The 24464-nt window shown below is 44.6% G+C and overlaps 2 protein-coding genes across 3 annotated transcripts; one reads left to right on the top strand and one right to left on the bottom strand.

Annotated features, from left to right (window-relative positions):
• Positions 1 to 1092: 1092 nt before the first annotated feature.
• trak1b (trafficking protein, kinesin binding 1b) lies at positions 1093 to 15756 on the top strand. Of its 2 annotated transcripts, XM_076753850.1 has the most exons (19): positions 1093 to 1430; positions 3106 to 3377; positions 4133 to 4327; positions 6994 to 7070; positions 7410 to 7526; positions 7630 to 7730; positions 7913 to 8018; positions 8136 to 8214; positions 8357 to 8487; positions 8590 to 8664; positions 8775 to 8912; positions 9017 to 9093; positions 9768 to 10016; positions 10210 to 10490; positions 11829 to 11947; positions 12127 to 12334; positions 12429 to 12534; positions 13068 to 13193; positions 13349 to 15756. In XM_076753850.1, the coding sequence occupies exons 4-19, from the start codon at positions 7020 to 7022 to the stop codon at positions 13941 to 13943; spliced, it is 2559 nt and encodes an 852-aa protein (XP_076609965.1). In that variant the 5' UTR covers positions 1093 to 1430; positions 3106 to 3377; positions 4133 to 4327; positions 6994 to 7019; the 3' UTR covers positions 13944 to 15756. The 2 variants fall into 2 exon arrangements, with proteins under 2 accessions (XP_076609965.1, XP_076609964.1); XM_076753849.1 differs by lacking the exons at positions 1093 to 1430; positions 3106 to 3377; positions 4133 to 4327 and adding an exon at positions 5996 to 6077.
• Positions 15757 to 19504: 3748 nt separating this feature from the next.
• LOC143334806 (cholecystokinin-like) lies at positions 19505 to 23352 on the bottom strand. The gene is made up of 4 exons (XM_076753719.1): positions 23225 to 23352; positions 22509 to 22629; positions 22235 to 22390; positions 19505 to 19942 (listed from the first exon to the last, which is right to left on the bottom strand). The coding sequence occupies exons 2-4, from the start codon at positions 22627 to 22629 to the stop codon at positions 19806 to 19808; spliced, it is 414 nt and encodes a 137-aa protein (XP_076609834.1). The 5' UTR covers positions 23225 to 23352; the 3' UTR covers positions 19505 to 19805.
• Between the last annotated feature and the right edge of the window lie 1112 nt (positions 23353 to 24464).

Below are 24464 nucleotides of genomic sequence, written 5' to 3'. Positions count from 1 at the left end.
TAAATGAGTCAAAGTTGTGAAAGGTTTAACACATACAAACACACTGTATGGACACACAAGGAGGAGAGAGAGAGAGACATGTTCCCATCACTTCAGAGAACATTACATAAATGTACATGTATTTCCTGGAAACCTGACCCGAATGTTAACCACTATCGCCACAAGTAGTACACAGTGGTAGTACACACTGATACACAGACACAAATACATGGGAATATATAAGATATACTGTATAGAATTCATATGTATCAGTGTACTGTTGCATCATTGTTCATATCACTATTTATGTGCAGTGTCCAAATTTTTAGACAAACTGTATTTTGAGGCTTTGCAACATTTTTCTTGAATCATTCAAGCCACTGAAGCCCTTTGAATTGCACTGAATTTAATTTAAATAGATGGTATTTATTATAGGATGACCTGGAAGTGCAGTTAACCCTTAATATGCATTTTTTTTACATCAGCTCTTGATTTCCGTCTTGTTAATGACAGTCTCACGGCCTGTCCTCTTCCTGTTGTGGGTGCTCGTGACGTCACGGATGCTTGGTCTAGAACGGGTTGGGTCCTGGTTTGGTTGTCTGGATGGCAGCGGGGAGAAAAAAAAAACGTCAAGCTGGATAGAGTTCGCGAAAAAGCGGTAAGAAACGCTTTCAAATTAAAAGCACAAAAAGTTTCTACTAATGCAAATACAAACCAAAAGGCCAGTGAAATCTTGAGGTGTGCATGATGACCATGTCAGTACACATAATATAAATTAAAAGCATCTGGTCAGAAAGTAACCTAAATCAGATTATTACACGTTACCATATTATATCCAGTATAGACGCTGGAGCTCATTATCCATAGTTTTTGGTTGGCTAATATGACGCTGAGAATCCTCCATGAAAATACTTTCACATTGGTTATGGCTATGAATACATGCTAAAACAAGGAAACTGAAAAAAGAAAGCATGATATATGCATTTTTATTTTTTTGTACGGATCTCAAGAGAAATTCTCAACCTAGTGTTTGGGTTAAAAGCTGTGACTAATAGCGATTTTATTTTGAAGGCGGTGACCAGAAGTCTCGTTTTTCTCCTCCTCGCTGGCTTCACAGTGGTGAGCGAGGCTCCAGAGAGGGTGAGAGACAGAAAAGAGAGACAGAGGGAGATGGCTGAAGGGAAGCAGGAGTGGACCGGGTCAAGAGCGACTTTGGAAACCAAACTAAGGTGACCTTGATCATCCGGAGCAGTCAGCGCTGTGCAGAGAGTCCAGACCACAGGACCAGCCCGGCCTCCGCACACACTGTATGACAGAGACCGCTTCTACCTGCTCATCCGAGGGACATTCATCGATATCCACCGATTTCCTGCCTGTGGTGTTAAATCACCGCACCAGTCCCCCTTTTGGATTTTTGTCAAAGTAAAATACCTCGGATCAGTCACTCCTGGGTGAGTATGGCTCTGCACAGGCGCTGCTTTCACACATAAATGATTTTCATGGCGATGTCATGCATCATACGGTCAGCTGATCGTGCGCTGGCGCTTACCGTGTTACTGTAAGGACACGATTTATGAAAACCCAGATCTGCATCCGTGACGCGACCTGCTGATGTAGATGAAGCCCCACCCTCAGCCCGCTTTCAAATAGCATTATTTCTGCCACATGCATGAATGAACCCCGGCCTGTTTACTCAGCATACTGCCAGCAGCAGCCAGCAGCAGTCAGTGCAGGACAGGATGAGCTGTTATACACTGCTACTGTTTTCTTTTAGATCATTAAGATAATAACCACCCGGATTATAGCTCTCTCTCTCTCTCTCTCTCTCTCTCTCTCTCTCTCTCTCCCTTGATTCCAAACAATAATCAGGTAATTATTTTCCCAATCCTCAGTAAACATGATCTGGTTCTCAAAATCCTTTGGGTGTGGTCTAATCCATGTCTTTATGGAGGCGTTAAGCAGAAATATTGCTTTGAATAACTGTTTTAATAACTACAGCTCATCCTTCTGCTCCTCTTTTGAAGGCCTGTGGGCGAGGAGGTTTGTACAAGTTGTCATATATGGTAGGGTTGGTAGGAGACTTTAGGCGCTCCGGGAGTGTTAGGATGTTGGACTTCTAATCCCAAATCTGCACGTGCATGTTGGCAGTTTAACCCGGAAATATGTCTTTCATCCACAGATTATGTAATTCTTGAACTGCACGTTGAAAAGGGTTTTTAAGTCTCGTCCAACAGAGAGTGAGGACAACGTTCACACTGCCGCAATGGGAAAGACGCCCCAAGGTTGTGGTGCTGCCGTACAGAGAACAGAGCATCTGATCACCTTTCTGTATCCGTGTGGTCATGCATGTGTGTGTGCCCTGAACGTTTTCTGCCAGACGCACTCATCCATCACCAGGTGTATGCTGTCTTATGCAAGTACAGAGACGACCGCCTATTCATGCAACTGGCTTCAAAGGACACGCGCACAAACACCTCGTCTCTGTTTCTATTAATATTCTGCTCTGCTAGCCTCATCGCTAGCTTGTTTGATCTCACACGCAGGTGAATGTCATGTGCCAGATATCTGGTGCATTTACGGACTGTAGGCTGCTGCACATCTGCAGTGACAGACCGAGCCCTGCAGAGTAAAGAGCTGCAAGGTCGCTGTGCATGAATGCTGCTGTGTCTCCTTCAGATAGAGGCTCACGATCAGACTCTTATCCGGTCACATCAGTAGACTTTGCAGTGACGAAGGTCTCCCTGGGTGACTGGGAGGTCACGAGTTTGCCCTTAAACTTCAGCTCTCATGTTGGCATGCATTCTCGCTGCTGAAGTGGCCATGAAACACAGATGCCTTCGCAGCCACTAGTTTTACCTGCTGTCTGAATTAAGTAGCACGCTGTCATTGTATGGTACCATTATCAAGAGTTGCTCTCAAGCCCCTTATTCATTTCCTGGCAGATGAAAAGTGGTGTCTGCAGTGGAAAGGCTGCGATTTATTCAGCTTGCTGGCAGACAGTGCAGACTCAGCAGCAGCACTTGAAGTTAAAGACTCTGTGGGGAAAGAGAGCGGCGCATTGATGAGTGAGTGGCTCTGTAAAGCTCTCTGCTCCTCTCCATCCCCGTCTTCCTTCCTCCCCTCCAGGTTGCCGTACCTGCCGTCTCCTGTCCGTCAGGTGGACCTGCTAGTCTAGTGGAGCTCCAGCTCCAGAAGCCCATGGCCCCTTTTTCTCTCCACCAGTGAGAGGAGAGCCAAGCTGGCCTCCCCGGCCCCAGACCTGGACCCGGACCCGGACCCGGACCCCGAGCCCGACCAGCGGCACACCCACGAGGAGCAGTATGTGAGCGAGGGCGAGTCCGGCCAGCTTGACACACACACGGCGCCACCGGACTGCAGGGACGCCGAGACCATCACAGGTACGTGTGAGTACATGCAGGGGTGAACTTCAGGAATTAAGAAAACACAGTGCTGATTTCAGTTGTTATCATGGAGTATCCAGTGGGACACTAATGTCCTAAAGGGCCTCATTGTATAAACTCCAATCAATATTTTATACGGTTTCAATGATTATAGCCTAAGCAAACATTAGTTTTCACATAGGCCACCACATCTATGTAGCCATGTATCCAGAGGTGAAAGAGGTATTGAAAGTATATAAAGCAGCAATACCACAGTGTGAAGTATCAGCAACAGAATGTCCTGCGAGTATCACAATGACTTGTTATGCAAAAATGACCCATGTGTTATTTTAGTGTATATTGGTGGATTTTTAATACTGAATCATAAGTGAGGAGCATTTTAATGTTGACTACTTGCTATTCAAATTATAAGGCGATCAAGGCTCATACGTCCACAGCACAAACACAATCTCAGAAATAACAAGTAACTAATACTGTGGGCTAAATGTAAACCCAAGTGCAAATTCCTCCGACCTGCACAGCACAGTACAGCACTTGAGTAAATGTACTTAGTTACATTCAGCACTGGTCAATCCATCACATGTACAATATAGGCGCAAGTATTAGTTGATAACAGTGTTCTAGAATCTTTAAACTGATACTGAATGACTGAGAGTATATATCAGGCCCCATGTGACCCCAACACCCTGACATAACAGATGGCTGCCGTGTATTCACTCTCCTCCCTCTCCTGTCCTCTCTGTGATGTTCAGATGTGTGCAACAGCACTGACCTGCCAGAGTTTGAGATCATCAGTCTTCTAGAGGAGCAGTTGCCAGTGTACCGGCTGCGGGCTGACACCGTCTACGGCTACGATCACGATGACTGGCTGCACACTCCCCTCGTCGCGCCGGAAGCCGGGCTCGACCTGACCACCGAGCAGATCGAAGAGACTCTCAAATACTTCTGTAAGTCTGGCAAGAATCAGCAATACTGTACCGAGTCATGATGTTCTCTTCTACAGTTTAGATGCACTGAAGTGAGGCAGTATTCTTTATTCAGTACATTAGGGAAAACATTTTCATGACAGGTCATAATAAAAAGCCAGACCTTGAGGGGTACTTGCACTGTAACCTGTCGTTAAAACATCCAGATAGTTTGGCCCAAGATGATCAACACATCATCTGGTAAAAAAGGATCATTTTGCTCTCCTCCTGCCGTATCAGCGCCCTGCCTGATACACCCAGAAGCTTCCTCCTATAATCAGAATCACATTTTTGTACAGCGTCAGAGACCGTTTGTTTAGTAAATATGTACATCTGTGATAGTATGTGCCACATGATGCAGTGTGTTGTCTACTCTTTCACTTGGTTTTGACAGATAAATCCAAATGAATCCAAGGTTTTTTCTACTCTTCTTAATCAGTATCAGTGTCATACCAGCATCCAGTATCACTCTTTTTTCACTAGTATCTACAGCACTGGTTCCCCACTAGGGGATGCCAAAGCTTCATGTTGGGTCACAAGTCCTTCTTGATTTTAAGAGTATAAGAAAAAATATGCAGTTTAAACAACCAAAGAGCTAATGGAACGGTGGCAAAGCTTCAGGGAGAAGAAAACACTGAATTTGTCAAAAAAAAGGAGCCTATTAAGTATGTGTGATTGTTAAAAATACATATTACAGACAGGTATGGTATAAAAAGTTCCTAAAAATCAGAAAAAAATAATTCTGATGTAATATTCACAGGAAATAATCTGCTCAAAATTCATCCACATTGCTCGTTTTACACAACCTTCCTGCAGTTGTTGCATTCAGTTCACCAGCTGTTCTGTCCTGTTACTGTTATGCATCGAATATAATATGAAATATCCACAAAGTAGTCCACATAGTCAGCGATCATCAGTTTACTCAATGATAGAAAAATCATGAAAAATGTTGGCACCCGCTGATCTACAGTCTGATTTGTCCTGTTTCAGTAGAACTGAGATTGTAGCCTCCTTCCACAACATGATGCCCATGTTTCTGAGCATATTGTCTCCGTATTTCTCTTTAATGTCCACTCTGATATTAATGTCTGATATGTTATTATGAGCCAGTAAATTTAGCTTCGTATGTCTGATAAACCTTTTTTAGTAATAGTTTTTGGTGGATGGGGGGGTTGGAGCTCGCAGGGGTTTGTTTGTGAATGAGGGTCACCACAGTAACAGCTGCTGGAGGCGGATACATGTTGAGCGGCCTCACACATAACAGAGGAAGCGAGGAGATAAAAGAAAGGTGAAAAGGGGAGAAATGTGGGAGTCAGCACTCCTAAACTGAGACAAGAGTCCACGCTGCAGCCCGCCAGCTCTGATTGGCCTCTTTCCTCCATCCCGCACCCTCTCAATCACGATACAACTTCCACTTCCGTTTCACCTCCAGCTCAGCCGCTGCAGAGCCTTTGGAAACGCGCTCTCTCTCATCTCTGCGCCGCCCTCGCTATCACTCACAGGGGTGTCCACGTGGGCGGAGGGTAATTCAGTCTCTGGGCCTGTTACACAGCGGCTGAGCAGTGGGAGTGAGAGAGGGCCAGTGAATGGATCAGTGTTTGGACCGGGCTGTCGTCTCTGCTTGTCGGTCATTGTGGCGCTCAGGAAGTGATGGACAGCAAGCGCGTGATGGAGACATTAGCGCGGGATGAATGTGAGCTGGATGACTGGTACTATGAGGAGGACAAGAGAGGTAGAGTGCATGTCTAAAATACAGCCACGGAAGATGTTCGATGTTACTTAATTGTAGTTTAATTATGGCATTTTCTTCTTCCCAGGCTTTTTTTTTTGTAGACTAATGTGCAAGCTGACTTTTATAGCTTACAATTTCCCTCTTACAGTTTGTTTAATGGCTGCAACACATTACAGAGTTCTATTTTCATCATTTCAGCAACAACAAAACCAACCTTTTGAAGGAGTTTTGTGTATTTCTTGGGTAACGATCATGCACTACAGGCTCTGGCTTTGCTCCTTCTCATTAAGGGGAATTTCCTGAAGCTCGCCCACTTTGAATTTGCTCCGTTTTGACAGATCGGCCCCTGAGCGCACATGGATGCACGCGCCGATCCCCGCAGTGCACTAATGTGCCTGCCCGAGCCAGAGTTTGAACCGTTTGCTATCTTTATTTGCAGGAGAAGCTCAGAGTTGCTTTGCTGAAACAATGATTCAATTATTGTGTGCTGGTTGTAACAGTGACAGGATTACAGCGGTCTCACATAATGTATTCAATAACTTTTTACAGCATTTTATTGATTAGAGCTCAGAAGTCAATATGAGCTTTCACCTCAGGCCAACACAGCCATCCTCTGTGCGCCATGGAAAACAGCTCCCGTGTCCTGCTCTCTCACACACGAATATTATATCAATAAAGTGTTACATCCCGAAACATGACCCATCCATCACCCCTGAGCGGAGGACTTTTCAAGCTTTGTGTTATATAATGCGTGTGCTGCGTGTGCATGCCATTGCACGTGTTCATGTATCACACCAGAAGTGATGAGAGGGTGAGAGGTCATCGCAGCAGAAAAGTCCCACTGCTTTTGAACGCAGCTCTGCACATCCTCGCTTCCTTCTCCTCACTCTGTTTGTTTTCCATTTCTTTTACGCAGTGCTATGTGCAGACAGAGTGGGCCAGATGACGAAGACCTACAATGACATCGATGCTGTCACACGTCTGTTGGAGGAGGTGAGATGTTTGTCTGTTTTTTTTCCTTCCATCAGCCTCATTCAAAGCTGCTCTGGGAAGGATTTAAAGCACCGAGTGAGGCTGCACCAGAGAGGATGCTGCCCTGGAGGCTTCCTCTATTTGCCCAAATGAAACACTTCTGATTAGATAAGCAAAATACAGAAAGCAGTGAGTGAATCCCGCTTCTAAATTTACCAGCAGTGGCTGAACCTCCACCCCCACAGGACACCTGCAAGAGCAAACGTAGTTCACTGGTGTTGTATTGTGGGATTTGAGAGTATTGACGCTACACTCTGTCCTACTCGACTCTACCCTCTCTTCCTCTGTTCCAACCAATAGAAAGAGAGAGATTTGGAGTTGGCTGCAAGAATCGGCCAATCGCTTCTTAAGAAGAACAGAACTCTGACTGAGCAGAATGACTATCTGGAAGAGCGAGTGGGACAAATCACAGAAGAGGTCTGCTCACACGCACATTCAGATGAATCAAGCACTAAGTGATAAAAAGATTTTATTTAATTGAACAAAACAATCCCTGGTAACATTATCTGTCCTCTTCCAGGTGGCTCAGCTGCACCATGAGCTGAACCTGAAAGATGAGCTGCTGCAGTTTTACACCAATGCAGCTGAGGAGAGCGAGGATGAGTCCAGCAGCTCCCCAACGTGAGACCCCTCCTGTGTTAATCCATACCTCTCTTCCTATCCATGAAAAAATGATGCCATCATTTTGAATTTATGTGTTTTTGGGGATGCCAATTGGCAAAAGCGAGCAAAAATGCTAAACACGTAGTGTACACACGGACACACTGAGCTTCGAGTTTCACTCACTCTGTGTTTATCCAAAGGGGCAAGAAAAGTAAAGTGGAAACAGCTTCAGGAGGATTTGTGAGTGAGACACTCCAGAGGAAACTCAAAGATCTGGAAGAAGAAAACCTTTCCCTCCGCTCAGAGGTGTCTCCATACACCATAACACCAACACACTCACACACACACACACACATACACACACGATGTAAGGAACTGGATTTGCTGGGAAAATATTGTGTAATCATGAATGTTTACATGCAGGCTAATCATCTGAAGTCAGAGACTGAAACATACGAGGAAAAGGAGCAGCAGCTTGTCAATGACTGTGTGAAAGAACTCAGTAAGTCTCTCCGTTCATATCTAACCTGACTGAGACTGAAACAGATTTTTAACACTCTTGCTTCGTCGGTGTCTCTTTTACCATGTCTACCTCTGTTGCATGGTGGCTCTCTCAGATCAAACTAAATTTTCTGTCCTATCAGGGTTGTCCAGTCTCCAAATATCTGCCATAGCGGAGGAATTGGCTCGTAAGACTGAGGATGCTTCCCGACAGCAGGAAGAGATCACACACCTCCTCTCTCAGATCGTAGATCTGCAAAAGAAAGCCAAATCTGTGAGTACACATGGACACAAACACAATCCCATTTTAACTTAGTGGTGACCGTTATTGTGCTGTGTGTGTTTCGCTAAATCAAACCTGCATGTGTGTTTGTAGTATGCCGTGGAGAACGAGGAGCTTTCCCAACATCTGGTGGCAGCTAAAGATGCCCAAAGGCAGCTTACAGCAGAGGTAACGTCCACATCACTGGCCTGTCTTCATCACATTTCCTTGCTTGCCAAGCTGATACCAGACTGTTTGAGTTTTATTCTGAAAGTTAAAATTATGTCTTCTCTGAACAGCTCCAGGAGCTGGAGGAGAAATATTCAGAGTGTATAGAGATGCTGCATGAAGCCCAGGAGGAGCTGAAGAACCTGAGGAACAGAAACTACCCCGCAGGAACCCCTCGACGCTACCATCCCCTGGGACTGTACCCAATGGTGAGGCAGTGAGTGTGTGTGTGTGTGTGTGTGTGTGTGTGTGTGTGTGTCTGTGTGGTCTGTCTGTGGGTGTATACATATATGATTATCTTTCTGTGTTGTAGGATTCTCTGGCAGCTGAGATTGAGGGAACAATGAGGAAGGAGCTGAGTCTGGATGACCCTGAGTGTGTGGAACAGAAGTATGTAAACTCCTGCATGTGACATACAGACTGTGCACAAGACCAGACCTCAAATCCTCAGACTTTATCTCTAGTGCCGCCACTTTTTTTTTTGTTTTGTTTTTGTGACTGTTGGATGGATTTCCAAGTGATTTTGTATATATTCAAGGATACATTTTCAGAACTTTGGTCATAGTTTCAATTATCAAGTGAGTCATTTTTGTGACCCCCTGACTTTTCAGCAAGTGTCACCATGCTGTTAACATTTGTGGTGATGAGTGAAATGCCTCGCCTTCTATTGGATGGATTGCCATGAAATTTGGTACAGGCATGTCCCCCCTCAGGATAAATCACAATAACTCATCTCATGCCATTTTGTGCAGTTTACCTGCAAAGCTAATGACAATCCCATGCCTCAGATATGCTTTATTAGGAAATGTTTGCAAGCTAAAAACACCAAACTAAGATGGCAAACATAATACCTGCTGAACATCAGCATTTTAACATTGTGAGCATGTTAGCATTAAGCTCCAGTCACCACTCCAGTCCAGCCTCAAATATTTATTAAGTTGCCGAACAGGAATGGAAAAATGAACATTTGGTTATGCCACACATGATAATGATGTAGTGTGCCTACAAAGCAGCTCAGCCCCTAAGAAACATCAGTATATTTCATGGAATGCTCTTGTGTGCAGAAGCCATCGAAAGCGTGTGTTTGAGACGGTGAAGAACGTCAACCAGACAGTCCGTCAGCGTTCCCTGACTCCAACCAACTCCAACATCCCGGGCTCCAATCAGTCTCTGTCAGCTCGTACATCGCCCCAGTCCAGCGGCCTCTCCACACCACACTCCAGCATGTACGGAGGTGACATCAGCGGAGACAGCATTCCCCTCGATAACCGAACGCAGAGCATCCTGATGGAGACGGCGTCCAATCAGGATAGGTGAGGAGGAGTGGTAGTTGAGATTGCGGATGGTTTTTAGACCTCTGGGTGAAAGGCTACCTTTCAAACTGACTGTCTCTTGAGTTGAGCCTTGAGTCAGATGGTAACAGTACAGTTTATATAACATGTCCTTGATTTTCTCAGGATTCCTTGAAAAACATTCTTATGCTTGGTTTCATCTCTGCTCTGGCAGCGGCACAGAGGGCAGAGAGAAGAAGGCTAGTGGAGCTGAGGACCTCCGGCTCGCCCTGCGCCGCCTGTCCCTGCGCCGACAGAACAACCTGAGCGAGAGGCGTTTCTTTGAAGAGGAAAGGGGTCGCAGACGGGGAGAACATGGAGGTCTACATGATGCCCTGAGCCAGGAGAGTGTGATGACTCCCTCTGAAAGCATTATGTCTCTTGGGAACCTCCACATTTGGGCCTCACGAGGGCCCTACCTCCCTGACAAACTCCAGATCGTCAAACCGCTTGAAGGTGAGGGAGAAAGGGAGAGCGGGATGAGCTGCAAGGCCGGGAGGAGGCGGGAAGGCGATCGACACAGAGGGGTCGGGACAAAGAAAGGGAACAAGCGGGGCAGGGGGGCGGAGGGGGAGAGGAGGTGGGAGAGTCGGCATGGGCGAACGCTAGAGGGGGAAAGGGAAAAAGTCTGGGGATGGGCGAGGAAGACCGGAGCTGGGATAGAGAGGGAGAGGGGAAGGAGGTGGGCCAGAGACCGAGGCGGGAGCAGGAAGATGAAGGGAACAAGAGAGAGGAAAGAGAGGCCCCTGTCACTGATGCTCTTCAACTCTTTCTGGTCTCTGATGCACCACCACAAGTCAGGCAGTTTTGCATCTCCACACACCTATTACAAAGACACGCAGCCGAGAGGATGGCTGTAGACAGATACTCAGTTCAGTTCATGCCGCGCATCCAAATCCTTTGCTGCTGCTGTTCTTTAACTGATCCCTGTGGGAGAAGGGAGAACAGACTCAAAACTAGGGTGTACATATAAGAGCTATCCAGTAGTGATCTAGTGTGTAAGGTGGCTGCCGTCGGCCTGTACTGCCCTCTCCTGGTAACAATTCATACTTCATTTAAAAGCTCACTGCTGTTAAATGACCAAACATCTCCATGACATATAAAAAAAACCCTGCCATTGCTTCTGTTCACACACATTTGTTTATTTGTATTTACACCTTCTATTTTGTGTATTATTTTGCCTTTATGTATTTCTTTACTGTTTATGATTTCCTCATGCTGTTACTGCTTGCCATCTCCATTTCAAATTCATGTCGCTGACTAATAAAACCCTTTTCTCATTCTAATTTCTCCTCCAATTCATTTTTATCTCATCCCTCTGCACGTCATCACTTTCTAGTGTCTCTGTACTCTTTGCATCTTTTTTGTCATGCTGATCAGTGAGGCCTATTCTGACATATTTCTCCTCACCTGCCTTTTCATGGGTACGCTTATTAGATAGATTTATTAAAATTAGTCTAGTCTAGTTAGCGAGTAGTTCTTAGGATTAAATGCAAATGTTTATTGGTTACTTGCCATACTTTTGTAAAGTAATCTGCAGTCTTGTAGCTTAGTTTATGCACTAGTTCATATTTGATATCTACGTCATGTCTACTTAATGACCATAGAATGGCTGCACCAGTATCAAAAAAGCAACTGCTTCGCATTTATTATAGTTGAGGAACAACATGATTTTTAAGCTATGAATATTGAAAAGCCTATTAAGCCTTTAATTGACTGAAACCATAGGACACAGCTGTCCTTCTCTGGTGCGTGTTTTAGTACATTCCAGCTTTATTTCTCCCTCTCCACCAGGCTCTGCCACCCTGCATCACTGGCAGCAGTTAGCCCAGCCTCACCTCGGTGTGATTCTGGACGCCAGGCCGGGAGTCGTGCCAAAGGGCTACAGACCCCTCGAACTAGAGCTGGAGCAGGTGTGTGTGTGTGTGTATGAGATTTCTCAGTTCATTTTTTACAGTATGACCATGCTCATGCAAATGCATCTGAATGTTAACACAGCGTTAGTTTTTAGTACTTAATACACATACAATTAAGTAATTCTATAGCTTTCTTATTGCACAAATAACATTGAGATTGATCTTTTTTACTGAAGGTATATCCATGGGGTGGTTTTGAGGAGGACGAACCAGGGGAGCAATACTTCCAGAATCTGCCCACCTCCTCGGCCTCTGCCACACCAGCCGTGCCCTCCACCTCCAGCACTGGTGACACCAACCTCGGGCAGCTCCCACCCACCCTTGCTCCACCTTCTCCACCCTCTCCATCCCCATCGCCGCATCTCAGCAACACTGACGTCCTGGGTGAGGACGTACTGTATTTGTGTAAACTCTGACCTTGGTAAACCTGTGTGGAGCACCTGCAGAGTGTGACCGTCTGTGTTTTTGTGGTTTGCAGCTGCATACTACCCAGGTAAATGCATGGCCCACACAAGCTCTACCTACACCTTCACAACTTGTCGCATCCTCCACCCAACTGATGAGCAGACACGGGTCACGCCAAGGTAAGCAACATAAGTCGTCTGGTGCTGCGTAAAAATGTGTGCTTAAAAGCATCTGTATTCAAACTTATACCTTATTACAATATTCCTAATGAAATAATGCATTGTTGTAAGAAGAATGCCAGACATTCTAATGACACAAAAAGTTAACAGCCAAACACAAAGGCAGTTTAAACACTTGATGCAGTTTAATGCGAAGTTGTTAAATTTGTGGTGCTTTGAGAATCCGACAGTGTGCTAAATGTGCACTCAGTCTGAATTTGACTCCATCCCACAGGACAAATAAGACACAGACAGCTGCTGTTGAGGTGGGATCGTGTCCAAGCAACAGTATTGAGTTAGTTGTCTGCTAGACAGTCGGAAGGTTTTCAATAATACATGCAGGTGCTTATGGTTCGAAGAAGCAGCATCCCCTGTGCACAACAAATGTCAGTGCTGCATTATGACAATGATGAGACATAAGTTCAATTTAAGTTGTTGAAATCACAAGAAGTATCATCTTCTAATTCTCTGTGTCTTGTTTGCTTTCTCTCCAGCCTAAATCCAGTCCCAGCGTCGTCCTCCTGTGTGATGACCAGCACTCTGTTGGGAACCCCTGCTGCTACGCCCTGCACCCCCCGCAGGCTGGGTCTCAGGCCGTCCGAATCCTCAACTAACCTCAGGCACGGTTCTCCAGAAAACGACTTCATTTTCAGCTGCTCTCTAAAAATATCTTCCTCTTCTCTTTTGACTCAAGGAAATTTGTGGAGAATGAGTGTTTTGCAGGGTTTCCAGTCAATATGATGTTAACTCTCATTTCTTTCCCATGTTTGTGCAGAGATGCAACACGCACCACCAGCACCTCTCTGGGCTTAGTGCGCCTTCTCCAGGAGAGAGGGATCTCAGCAGCAATGTATCACCAGAGCCAGGGCCTGGAGTATGGTCAGGGCAACGGAGGAGTCTTACTCAGCACCTCCATTGCCCCAAACCGAGCACCCAACCCAGACCCTCTGCGCCCCTCTACGCCTCCCAACTCACCCACAGGACAGGGAGCTTCAGCTGTGCCAACCCCAGTGGGCTTCGACTTCAAGAGCCCTTCTTACGACAACTTCTTGGCCTCCAAACCGGCCCGCTCCATTCTGAAGGAGGTGACAGGGAGGATGAGGGGCAGGCAGAGAGGGAGGGATTGCGAAAGCCAGACGGACGTTAGCGTGACCATCCATAACCTCAACCTGCTGGACAAGGTGAAGCGACTTGGTGTGGCTGGAGCTCCGGGGAGCAGAGCAGTGAGTCCCAGCCCCATCCTGGGGCCTCTGGGTGGGCTGCGCAGATCCGGCTCCCCTTTTGGGCCTGATGGGATGAGGAGGAACCGGAGTTATCCAGCCATGGTTGGTGCTAGCATGGCCATGAAAGCCCCGGGGCCCCAGGAGTAGTCTGTACTGCTGCTGGCTGTCATGGTAGCCAAGTAAGAGCCAGGCAGGGCCGAGGACTGACTGTTGAGCAGTCACCCGGAGCCCGAACACTAACTGTCACTGTTCATACTGCACAGCAACGACGTGGCACTACTGACCAGTTTCTAATCACTACTGTAGTTCCACACTGTCCACTCTTTCATGCTTTTAGGTGGTGACTCATGCAAAGCAAAATAAGGGGTTGGTTCACCCAAAATACAACAACCTGCTGGGATGTAGTCACACAGATCGTTTTGGTTTTATGTGCCCATATTACAAGATATCTTCCAAACGTCTCAGAGATTTCTCCATACAATGAAGGTGAAAGGAAAGTCATGTTGTAGAGCGAGTTACATGGAGTAGATTCTTGATGAGCAGCAGTTTACCCTCCGGACAAGCACCGTGCGCAGAAATGGCTACAGCAACTCCCATCTGAACAGCTATTACCTTTGCTATGCAGTTTGGTACAGACATTCATGTCCCCTTTTACGGTGAATTTCAATAACGTTGGTGATTATCTGACTTCCTAAAAAACTTAAAACACGGCTATCAGCCTCTGCTGTTCTTTGGTTTTAGTGCTAATTAGCAAATCATAGCATGCTAACACATTAAAAAAAGATGATGAACATAGTGAGCATTGATAGCTAAACAATCGACTTGTTCATTGTCATTATGCGCCTCTTAGCACGCTGATGCTAGCATTTAGCTCAAAGCACCACTCATTCTGTGGACTATTGGCAAGTTTTGAGACAGATACTTAAAAATCTGGGCACATAAATACAATTTTATGTAATTTCATTTTATGTAATCCAACGAACTGACCCATTAAAAGCAGAATCCATTGAAAGAAAGCTGCTGAGATATATCTGTCTGATAAAAACCCAAAAATCTCCCACTGCTATCCACTCAAATCTCTGCTTTGGAGACTGACTCTGCTGGCTAGATATAGTACTCCCACTCTTGCCTTTTCTCAAACACATCCACAAAATCCCACACACTTCCAGACATACACCGGTGCACTCTGCCATCGCACTGGAAGGCTATTTGTAGTCGCTGTAGCACTAAGCCACACCTTTCTTCTTCTCTATTATTGGATTAAGGTCCACCTTTTCTAAATTATTTAAAAAAAAAATACATGAAAATATGTCATTCTTACCCTCACTCTCCTTCTCAGTCTTGTCGCTACCTAAATCCCTCCCTGAAGTGATTATTTATGAGTCACTTTCAACAAACCATTGAATAGATTTTATGTTGGTATTAAAGACATTTTGGTTTAGTTCCCTAATTGGCCATTAGATGTTGATGGTGCTTCCACTGAACTGGACGATCAATACGCTGAAGCCAGAGATCACAAGGAGAATGGAGAGAGGGATGAGGGGAGTGATTGTGGTTTATCAGCCGTCGTGTTCGTGAGCTTTAAGAGCAACATAATCTCTATTAACAGATGTCTGACAACTGTTCTGAGACTGGGAGAAATGAAGCAATACAGTGCCTCGACCATCTGTTTTCGATGAATTCATGTTCTTTTTGTGTTGGCTTCAGGCTGTCACAGCCATTGTTGCACTAGTGTTTATTTATTTAAGAAATTCTATGAATTTAAGCTCATAAAAATGATGTTGTCTCACGTGTGCTCACTGTATATACTGTTCACTGTCACCAAACTGTCAGTAATGACATGCTTAGAAAGGAATTGTTATGTGCAGTACATAACCAAGAACCACGCATTACGCTAAGTACTGGGGTGAGCATGTAATGAGGGTTTTTTTCCAAATAAAAATTCAGTAATCAAACAATAGTTTTATGATTTCCCCCTGTGTGTTTTTCCCCCGAACATGAGAGAGACTGGGAATCATTATCTTCCTCCAGCAGATGGTGCTGATGAACAGCTCAGCCCAGGAAATAGTCAGAATGTGAAGTAGATTGCGTTTATTTGTCTGTTCATGTTGGCACAGTCACAATCCATTACCCCTTCACCATCTGTATCTCCTGCGCTGTGAGGGATATGACGAGTGCTCCTTATTAAACCTCTATTAGCCACAGGGTGAACGAGAGGTGAGCAGAAATCCAAAAATGCCACTCTGGCAGCTGAGGAGCCCGTTCACTAACATTTCAGCAATCGTATTTATCAGAACATCAAATCAACGGCCCCCTGAGCTGACAGAGGAGATCCACCCTCAGGTGAGACCTGATAGGTGTTCCAAGCCTTTTTTTTTTTTTTTTGATGTACATACAGATCCTTCTCAGATTAGGTACCCCGCATCAACACCACCCATAATGCTCCAAATGTGTTCATTAAAAACTATTAAACTGTTAGTACCTTTTGGCCACACTCTTGGTGTTTTTAGGGATGGTGATGTGTGTACGCCACTTTGGTCCAGACTGAAATAACTATACAACTATTAGATGGACATTCATGGTTCTCAGACATTGAATCCTACTGACTTTGGATATTCATGTCCCACTCAGGATGAATTCTAATAACTCCGGTGTTTCTCTGATCTTTCCTCTAGCACCGGCATCAGGTCAAATTTTCAGCTTGTCTAAGACTCTACAGGCACGCATGTCCTGTTGGTTCAGTAGCTTGTATTTCAGCAGTCTATCCCCTCTGTTTGTGTGTCTGTGACTTGGGAGCTAATTTAAAAAAAATTCCCACAGCACATTTTTGTTGGAGGGCGTAAAATGGGGGGGGGGGCAGCTTCTCACCAATTGTCGCTAGGATGTTGCTAGGCAACCAGTGGAGACTCCAGGATGCTTCTGTGGAGGGCCAATAAATAGTCCTGCACATAACTCACTCATAGCATTTTTGGATGAATTGAACTGATAGAATTGGATAAAGCATGTTAGTTAACGGGCTGTGGAGGTGAGAGCAGACCGCCTGCTTCCACTCTTTGTGCTGAGACGCTCAGGTATTGCTGGGGTCCTCCCAGCACAGAACACAGAGTGTATCAATGTTCTCATCTATCTCTCTGCCAAACAGCAAATGAGCATCTTTCTCAAAATGTTAAACTATTTCTAGAAGTTTAAAGTGTGGAGTGATGTTTCATACATTGCTGTTCTTGTTATGTAATCTAGATCATAAGATCTTGAGATTACAGGGTTTTGGAGTACAGAATCAAATATAGGAACTCTCCTCCCCTGCTTTTACCATAAGTTCCTCTGTTAGTAATGCCAGTAAAAAGCCTTTGAATTCATCTGAAGTCATCTGAAGTTAAAGAATGGAGGTTTGGGAGACAGACAGGACAGAGAATGAAAGGCCGGGTGTCGAGCCAGATTCATAGATGGTCCAGGAAGAGCTCGGACCATCTGCTCGTCGCCGTTGCTGGATCTGCATTACAGCCAAACTCTTGGAGCTCATGTTCTTTTTCATGAGTGTGTGGCTTTGCTCATTAGCACACAAAACCAGAGCACTTGTCCATGTACGAGTGCTTGAATCAGTCCATGCAAGATGTCGCAGGCACATGCATTCTTGCATCATTGGCACCAGCAGATATCCACATTCACACACATTCATCTGCCGGTAAACACACAAACACACACATGCACAGTGGAGACATTTAAAAGCAGTCACATTGCAGCCTTTGAACCTTTCCAGAGCCTTTAACTCCAAAGTTTTCTTTAAACAGAGAAAGTTTGAGTCAATTCCCACGGCCATCACAGAATCTTAAGTCTGATTCAAGTGTGACTTCAGTCCAAGGAAGTGGCTTTAATGCCCAACACACACACACACACACACACACACACACACACACACACACACACACACACACACATATAAACACACAGCAAACCCTCTCTTTCCCCAAAGGCATCTAAAAATTCTCTGAATAATTCACCAAGCGTGCTTTGTTCATCGATCCTTCTCTCCACCTCTCACTCACACAGACACATCTTTCACTTAACAGGCCCAGGAGCAGCACACTGGACAGCTTCATCACCATTCACCACCATCTTGGATTCTTCCTCTTCCCTTTACTAATACCACCCACAGGTTGCACCTTGCAGCCTGTGCTCTGGTTTTTGACACATTTGCTGTTTTTCATGACAATGGTAACAAATACAAATAAAATGTCAAATGAGCTCCAGCAACAAGTGTCAAGACCATATTATCGAATTTCTTCTCCTACCTAGGGGAGCCAACAGCAATTATTAAGGTTTATTTTGAGCCTGCTTTAATAATTCAGTTCATATCAGTTTCTCCAAACGCCTGAAACCGTTTCAATATTTAGCACAGACGTGAAAGCTCATAATGATCTTGCCGTTCTTTTGAAGATATTCTCAAACATTCCCCGGCCCACTTCCTGAATGATGCATTCACCGACTTTCATCTGCTTTGAGCGGCTGCATGCCGACCCCCTTTTCTCAGCATCAGACATCTCTCCCCACACAGTCATCATCGCTGCTTTTATCGTTTTGCATCAAGTAAACCGACACTGATTTTTGACACTGAAAAAGTGGTTTGACATCACTTTTGTTAGTTTGTGTGATTGAGATTTTAGCTAGAATGCACAGTTGCCTTCAATCATTTATTACATGCAACGTTTAAAATCAAAGAAAACCCACCTGGCAGAGGATAAGAAGTGGAAGACAGGTGCTATGAGAGACTCTTTACTCATGGACTCTGCAGGCAGATTGAGGTCTTATCTTTCAACATGATCTGTACAAAGCACATATTCGGCATCAAGGTAATTTTTTTTTCAAACAGTTTTATTAGTTTAAATTTAAAACAAAACAAGATGCCCCAGTAGCCCACCTGGGAGAACGTACCAGTATTAAGTCTGTAGCGCCTAACCCTAACCTTAACAGTGGCAGGAGTTTCTCGAAAGTGGCAAATCTTCAGCAGCATCTTCACCCAGCAAAACACTTTAGATTTATGCCACAATACCACAAATCTCCATGTTTATAAAGGTCCAAAACTGAAATATGCCTAGATTGTCAAAAAAGATGAAAATACTTTTCTCAATTTTCTAAGATATTTTACACACAGGGATGATAAACTGCGATCCATCTCTTTGTAGACTGAAGGAGTTCTCTGTAATAGAGTGTCCCCACTGCACGTAAAAGCAATCAGGGATTTCTTCGCAGTCATCCTCTGTGCATTCATGGTAGAAGCGAGGAGAAGGAAGAAATGAAATGGGCCAGAAAAGACTGTGACAACGATTTTGGAATGTATTACATGAAATCAAATGATTTATTTAGTGTTTTTCAGTGTTTAAGGATGATTTTATGTCCCCTTTATTTCCTTTCCTAAAATATCACCAGAAGGACTCTTACAGCACCTGTGTGTGCTCCTATCCATGTGTTATGAGCTCTACTACCTGCTCACGCTGTCGTCCCTCATCTTGCTTGTTATGTATTGCTGTTAATAACATTCTAACACTACAACAGACATGCATAATAACCTGACATTATGTTATGTGTGCAGCACTAATGAGGTGCCACAGATAGTCCTGTTTCATGACGCTCTGTGTGAATCCACCCAATGAATGGAAATGGCTCCAGGTTAAGCAGCATGCATTGTGCTGGAAGAATTCATATGCAAAGAGTGATACTTTCAATCTTTATTCAGTCCATTTAGTCTCAACAGACCCTGACACCACTCCAATCCTTTCCACCCAAAATGAGAAAGAAATCAGAGAAAACCAGAAACAAACCTTTGACAGTGAGAGCTTTCCTGCAAAATTTGGCATATGTATGTTGCATTATTGCAGTTTTACAAACAAATGTACAACAAATACATCATAAACAGACTCTTATTGTGAGACAGTGAGGAGCCAGCTTGCATGGGGATTTTTTTTCTCCTATGTGTCGTGTGCCCGTACGAGGGGTATGAGCCATGACTTCTCTTTACGAGGAGTACTCGTACTCCTCTGCGCTGCGGCGGCCAAAATCCATCCACCCTATGTAGTCCCTGTCTGCTATCCGGTGGTTGGCACTCAGCCCGTTGCCTCTGCTGTTCACCGTGGAGTTTCTGCGCACAGAACCTGGGAGGGGAAGCGGGGAAGGATGAGATGGGGTGAATTGGAGGTGATAGGAAGAGTGAGGGGAGGAGGAACAGAGCAGGAGGGAAATGAGTTTTCCTCAGAGTGAGGAGAGCTAAAAACTCCACTGGATTGTGGTCCCGCTTTTGGTTTGTGACTGCATAAAGAAAACGACATGCATGCAAATGAGGTGCAGTAACACAGTGACTGTGGCTTTAATCAGATCATGTTATTCTGTGAAAAAAAAGGATTTCTTTAGTGTTTTTAATAACTAAAGCATCATGTTTCCGTTGATTCTGGTGAAACGTGGTGGTTTTTTGGGGTGAGATTGGATACTCTCATTAAAACAAGCAGTTAACAGTCTCTATACTGTCTGTCTAATGTGTATTTTCATTGATTGATGCTCTTAATATAAAAAATTCTATCACTTTCACAACTTTTTTGGGTCAGATTTTACCACCTAGCTAGTTGAGTTCATTACCAAGTTGCACTTTTTTTACATTTTGGTGAAAAAAGTTGCAATATTAGAAACATGACATCTGATTGTGTTTGGTTTCTGCAACTATTTGGGTTTTTAAAATTCCTCTTCTTTGTGTTTGACTGTATGGTTTTTTTTTTGTTTTTTTTGTTTTTTTTTTGTGAAACTGGTTTGCTCCTGGACATTTTAATTGCCTCTCATTATTTCTCTCTCACACTGACACATCCACAGACACACAGTAAAATAAAGAGGATGTTCCAACAACAGCTGGACTTTAGGGTGACACCATATCATTAACCTCTCCTCCCTTGTGTGTCCATGCATGTATATTCATCAGTATGTATGTGGGCACAAATGCATGTCCATTCCTTTGAAATAAGTGATCATCATGATCACCCACACTGGTTCTTCTTCCCCACACTGTGACCTCCCGCAAAATATTCTGATGTCTGAATCTCAGATTTCTTTATTCCATGTGAGGTGAAGCAGGAAAGCTATCCGTTTGGTAATCAATCCATCGCTCACAGAGATGCTGTTTTCACTCCACCCACATCCTCCTACGCAACACACACACACACACACACACACACACACACAACACACACACACATGCACACATAAACACAGCATTTCAGCTCCCCGGTGTTCTGAGAAGATTGGCCGCAGAAGGCTCGACAACGACACCTCCTACACCGAAACATGCAAGTGAACAGCAAGCGCACAAACACAGACACCCACAAACACACACGCACGACTCAGTGGAAGACACACATGCACACATTCTCTTCCATATTAATTTTAATGTGCCCTTCGACACTTCGAGACTTCACTGTCTGACTGAACAGTTTCTGAGTCTGTTTTTCGTTTCTCTGCAGCTGGAGTCTTGTACTAAACAAGATGCAACACAAAAATATAAACTTCAGAGCTCAACTATGTCAATTCTGATGCTCGTGTGTGTGAATGTGAAATGATTTTGCGTCTAATATAACACACCAAAAGGCAGTATCCACTTTTCCAGAAATAAAACCTACAATCTCACCTATTTTCTCAGTCTGTTAGCAGTGAAAACTACTCACTTCGATTTGTGATTCACTTACTGAAGCTGTAGAAAGTCTTCCGTCTTATGTTAAAATGTTCTGCTGACTGTCTGTAACTCTGTGAAAGCTCTGTGCGGACACAGAGACACACGAGAAGTGAGTTTATGGAAGCCAAGATGAAATTTTCAGGACTTGACAGTGTGTTCAAGTGTGTGTGTGTGTGTGTGTGTGTGTGTGTGTGTGTGTGTGTGTGTGCATGTTGTGTAGTGTGAGAGCTCAGATATTCCCCTGTCCTGTCATACGGCCACAGAGAGATCGCAGCGCTGAGCATGAGGAACTCTGACAGGCTTTAGGGATTGTTTTCTTGGCATCAAGGAGAAAAAAAAACCCAAGCCGTTGGGCGTTAGATGAGGAGAAAAAAGGGAAATAAGATGGCATGACCAGAAAGGCCGGAAGGCTTTGCACACTAATACTCACTCTTTAAAACCACAAAAGCTTTTCAGAGCCACTAATTCATTTTACAAAGCAGACTGTGCACTGATTCCAGTAATTAGCAATACTGAGGGGAAGAGAATGGCAGGGCAAAGCACTTGTCTTTGAAAATGAAAAAAACATTGCAAATATTGTTGCTAGATGTTTTTCTTTATATACTCACAGGCACACATACTCATTCAACCCTTATATCGATCAAGCTTTTGCATGTGCAGCAAGAGAGACCCCCCAAAACACAAGCAAGCCTAGAGTACAGACACACGGAAACACACACAACCCCACACGCACCTTTCCTGGAGGAGATGAGTCTGGCCAGCAGCTCGCTGAGGTTGGCTCGGGAGTCTGCATCCTCCTCAGCCAGAGGAAGAGCTTTCAGCTGGGGGACAGAGCGGCTGTGTTGGAGATGGGGCTCTCCCAAGGTGTGGGTGTCAACCTCAAGGAGAGCTACTCAACACAGACAAACAAGCATGAGAGCAGATGTCGGATAAGAAAACTCTCTGTGATATTAGTGAAAGCGCTGGTTGTTGGAGGCTCGTCTTTGCCCGAGGAGAGAGATTTCTACCTTCAGAGGGAACGGAGATTGAGCGCTGGCCCTCGTCAAGGAGCTGGGAGGAGAAAGGGAGCCCCAAACAGCTCGTACACAGGACTGCCAGCACGACACACACACACAGCCCTGCAGTCATCTAAACCACAGAGAGAGAGAGAGGCACACGGGTGAAGTTTAAGAAAATTTGAGTTGCGGTCCATTCTGGGTTTACTGCAGCCGTTATTGTCTCCAAACAGTCATCTTCCTCACTAGCAAACTACATCTGAGACCGTCTGCCATCTGCCAGACAACAGTTCGTTCTCAGTTAATGATCCTCAGACTGCACAGAAGAGGAAAGTGAATCAGAGCAGCACATTCACAGCGTCATCCAGAGGGAAAGCATGCAACACGCTGTAGGTAGTTGGATCTCGATATCCTGAGAGCAGCTGATCAGATTAACCTGATTGTAGCTGCAGAGAAATGTTCTCATTTCTACTCTGCCATAGAAATCTAAAACTTCTAATTTAGCAATAATGTTAGAAAAAAAAACAACTGCAATCCAAAATGTGACTTTTTTTTTTTGCCATCTCTTCTTTGCATCAGCGTGTTTTTATGAAAATTGCCTCCATGTTTTCAATTCCAGCCTGCTCATGAAGAAGAAAAATCATTTTCACAGTACAGAAAAAACATGTCATGAAATGCTAAAATCTCGGCACTGTCGTGGGATAAAAAAGAAAAAGTGGTTTTCTTACCTTGAGAAAAGAGGTTCAGCGTGTTAGAGGAGTGTGTGAGAGTGAGGAGAGCACTTCTCTGTTGAGTGGGAAGGATGCCCCTTTTATAGTCCCCGCTCAGCGCCCTGTGAGTGCGCGTCTGCTTCTGTGTGTGTGTGTGTGTGTGTGTGTGTGTGTGTGTGTGTGTGTGTTGCCTCGGTGTACATCCTGTGTATTCCTTGGTGTGATTGCGAGCCTAATGTGAGTGAATTTGCTACAACCTCAATAATACAACAGCGTGCTTCCATTTTATTGTCTGTTTGCTCTTCATAAAATTCAACATCAGGAGCTGCCTTGTTGACGTGCATTAACAATGCATGTGTGTGTGTGTGTGTGTGTGTGTGTGTGTGTGTAAAAGAGTGTGCTGTGCACATAAGGCCAAATCTGATAAATTCATCTAAATCAAAAGCACAGCTTTAAACTACTGTTGAAATACTGGTTTAATAAAACAATAAAAATAAAAATAACTTTTTTATTTTGCTGTAAATAAGTAGACTTTTATTCAGTACTGACAGAATGATCCACACTTTAACTACTGTCATGAGGATGATGTGTGCGTGTGTGCGTGTGTGTGTGTGTGTGTGTGTGTGTGTGTGTGTGTGTCTGTGTGGGTGGGTGGGTGATGGGGACGGTGGCTGTGTGGTCAGGCATGCGTGGGTGTGTATTTGCGCACACCCACACATGTATTAGATATCAGTGGATGCTCACACTTAAAAGAAGGGCGGAAGCAGAACGGAGAATCTTCAGTTTTGTTCATTTAACAGGTGACTGAGCTTGAACTGAGACATCTCCTCCATCCTCTTACTGCCTCTCTCTCTCTCTCTCTCTCTTTAACCACCCAGGATTAACCCGGCTCATCGATCTTGCAGGTGTAGCAAATCAGTCAGCCTGAGTCAATAGCTATTGATTAGCTGTTGTGAGTTAATGTTTTTATTAATGAGGCCGACAGCCTGTGGATGCATGACAGGATTAGGATCGCTGCCACGGCACCGGAGCTGTTTGTACCTGCTGAGATAATGTGGATGAGAAAATGTAGCTTCAGTGAGGCTGTTAACAAAGGTTAACATCCTCTGGGGAATCAGGAGGAGTACAAACATCCTTTTAGTGCTGTAGGCTAATTGGAAAAGATAAGTGAGTGACAGATTTGAAATATAGAGCTCACTGAATACACACAAACACACATTCACACAGTGAAACAGAAGAGTTCTCATAACTGTCTCCT

This window comes from Chaetodon auriga, chromosome 17 (assembly GCF_051107435.1).
Source record: "Chaetodon auriga isolate fChaAug3 chromosome 17, fChaAug3.hap1, whole genome shotgun sequence".
Lineage (NCBI taxonomy): Eukaryota > Metazoa > Chordata > Actinopteri > Chaetodontiformes > Chaetodontidae > Chaetodon > Chaetodon auriga.
This window is presented reverse-complemented; position numbering and strand designations above follow the sequence as displayed.

Bases quoted from the DNA above. Each gene is read 5' to 3' on its own strand.
- trak1b (XM_076753849.1), top strand. From the start codon at position 5,996: ATGGACAGCAAGCGCGTGATGGAGACATTAGCGCGGGATGAATGTGAG. The intron at 7,527-7,629 runs GTCTGCTCACAC...GTCCTCTTCCAG, and splicing joins TGGGACAAATCACAGAAGAG to GTGGCTCAGCTGCACCATGA. The intron at 11,948-12,126 runs GTGTGTGTGTGT...TTTTTACTGAAG, and splicing joins TCGAACTAGAGCTGGAGCAG to GTATATCCATGGGGTGGTTT.
- LOC143334806 (XM_076753719.1), bottom strand. From the start codon at position 22,629: ATGACTGCAGGGCTGTGTGTGTGTGTCGTGCTGGCAGTCCTGTGTACG. The intron at 22,391-22,508 runs GTAGAAATCTCT...TGTGTTGAGTAG, and splicing joins AATCTCCGTTCCCTCTGAAG to CTCTCCTTGAGGTTGACACC. The intron at 19,943-22,234 runs GTGCGTGTGGGG...TTCCCCTCCCAG, and splicing joins ACTCATCTCCTCCAGGAAAG to GTTCTGTGCGCAGAAACTCC.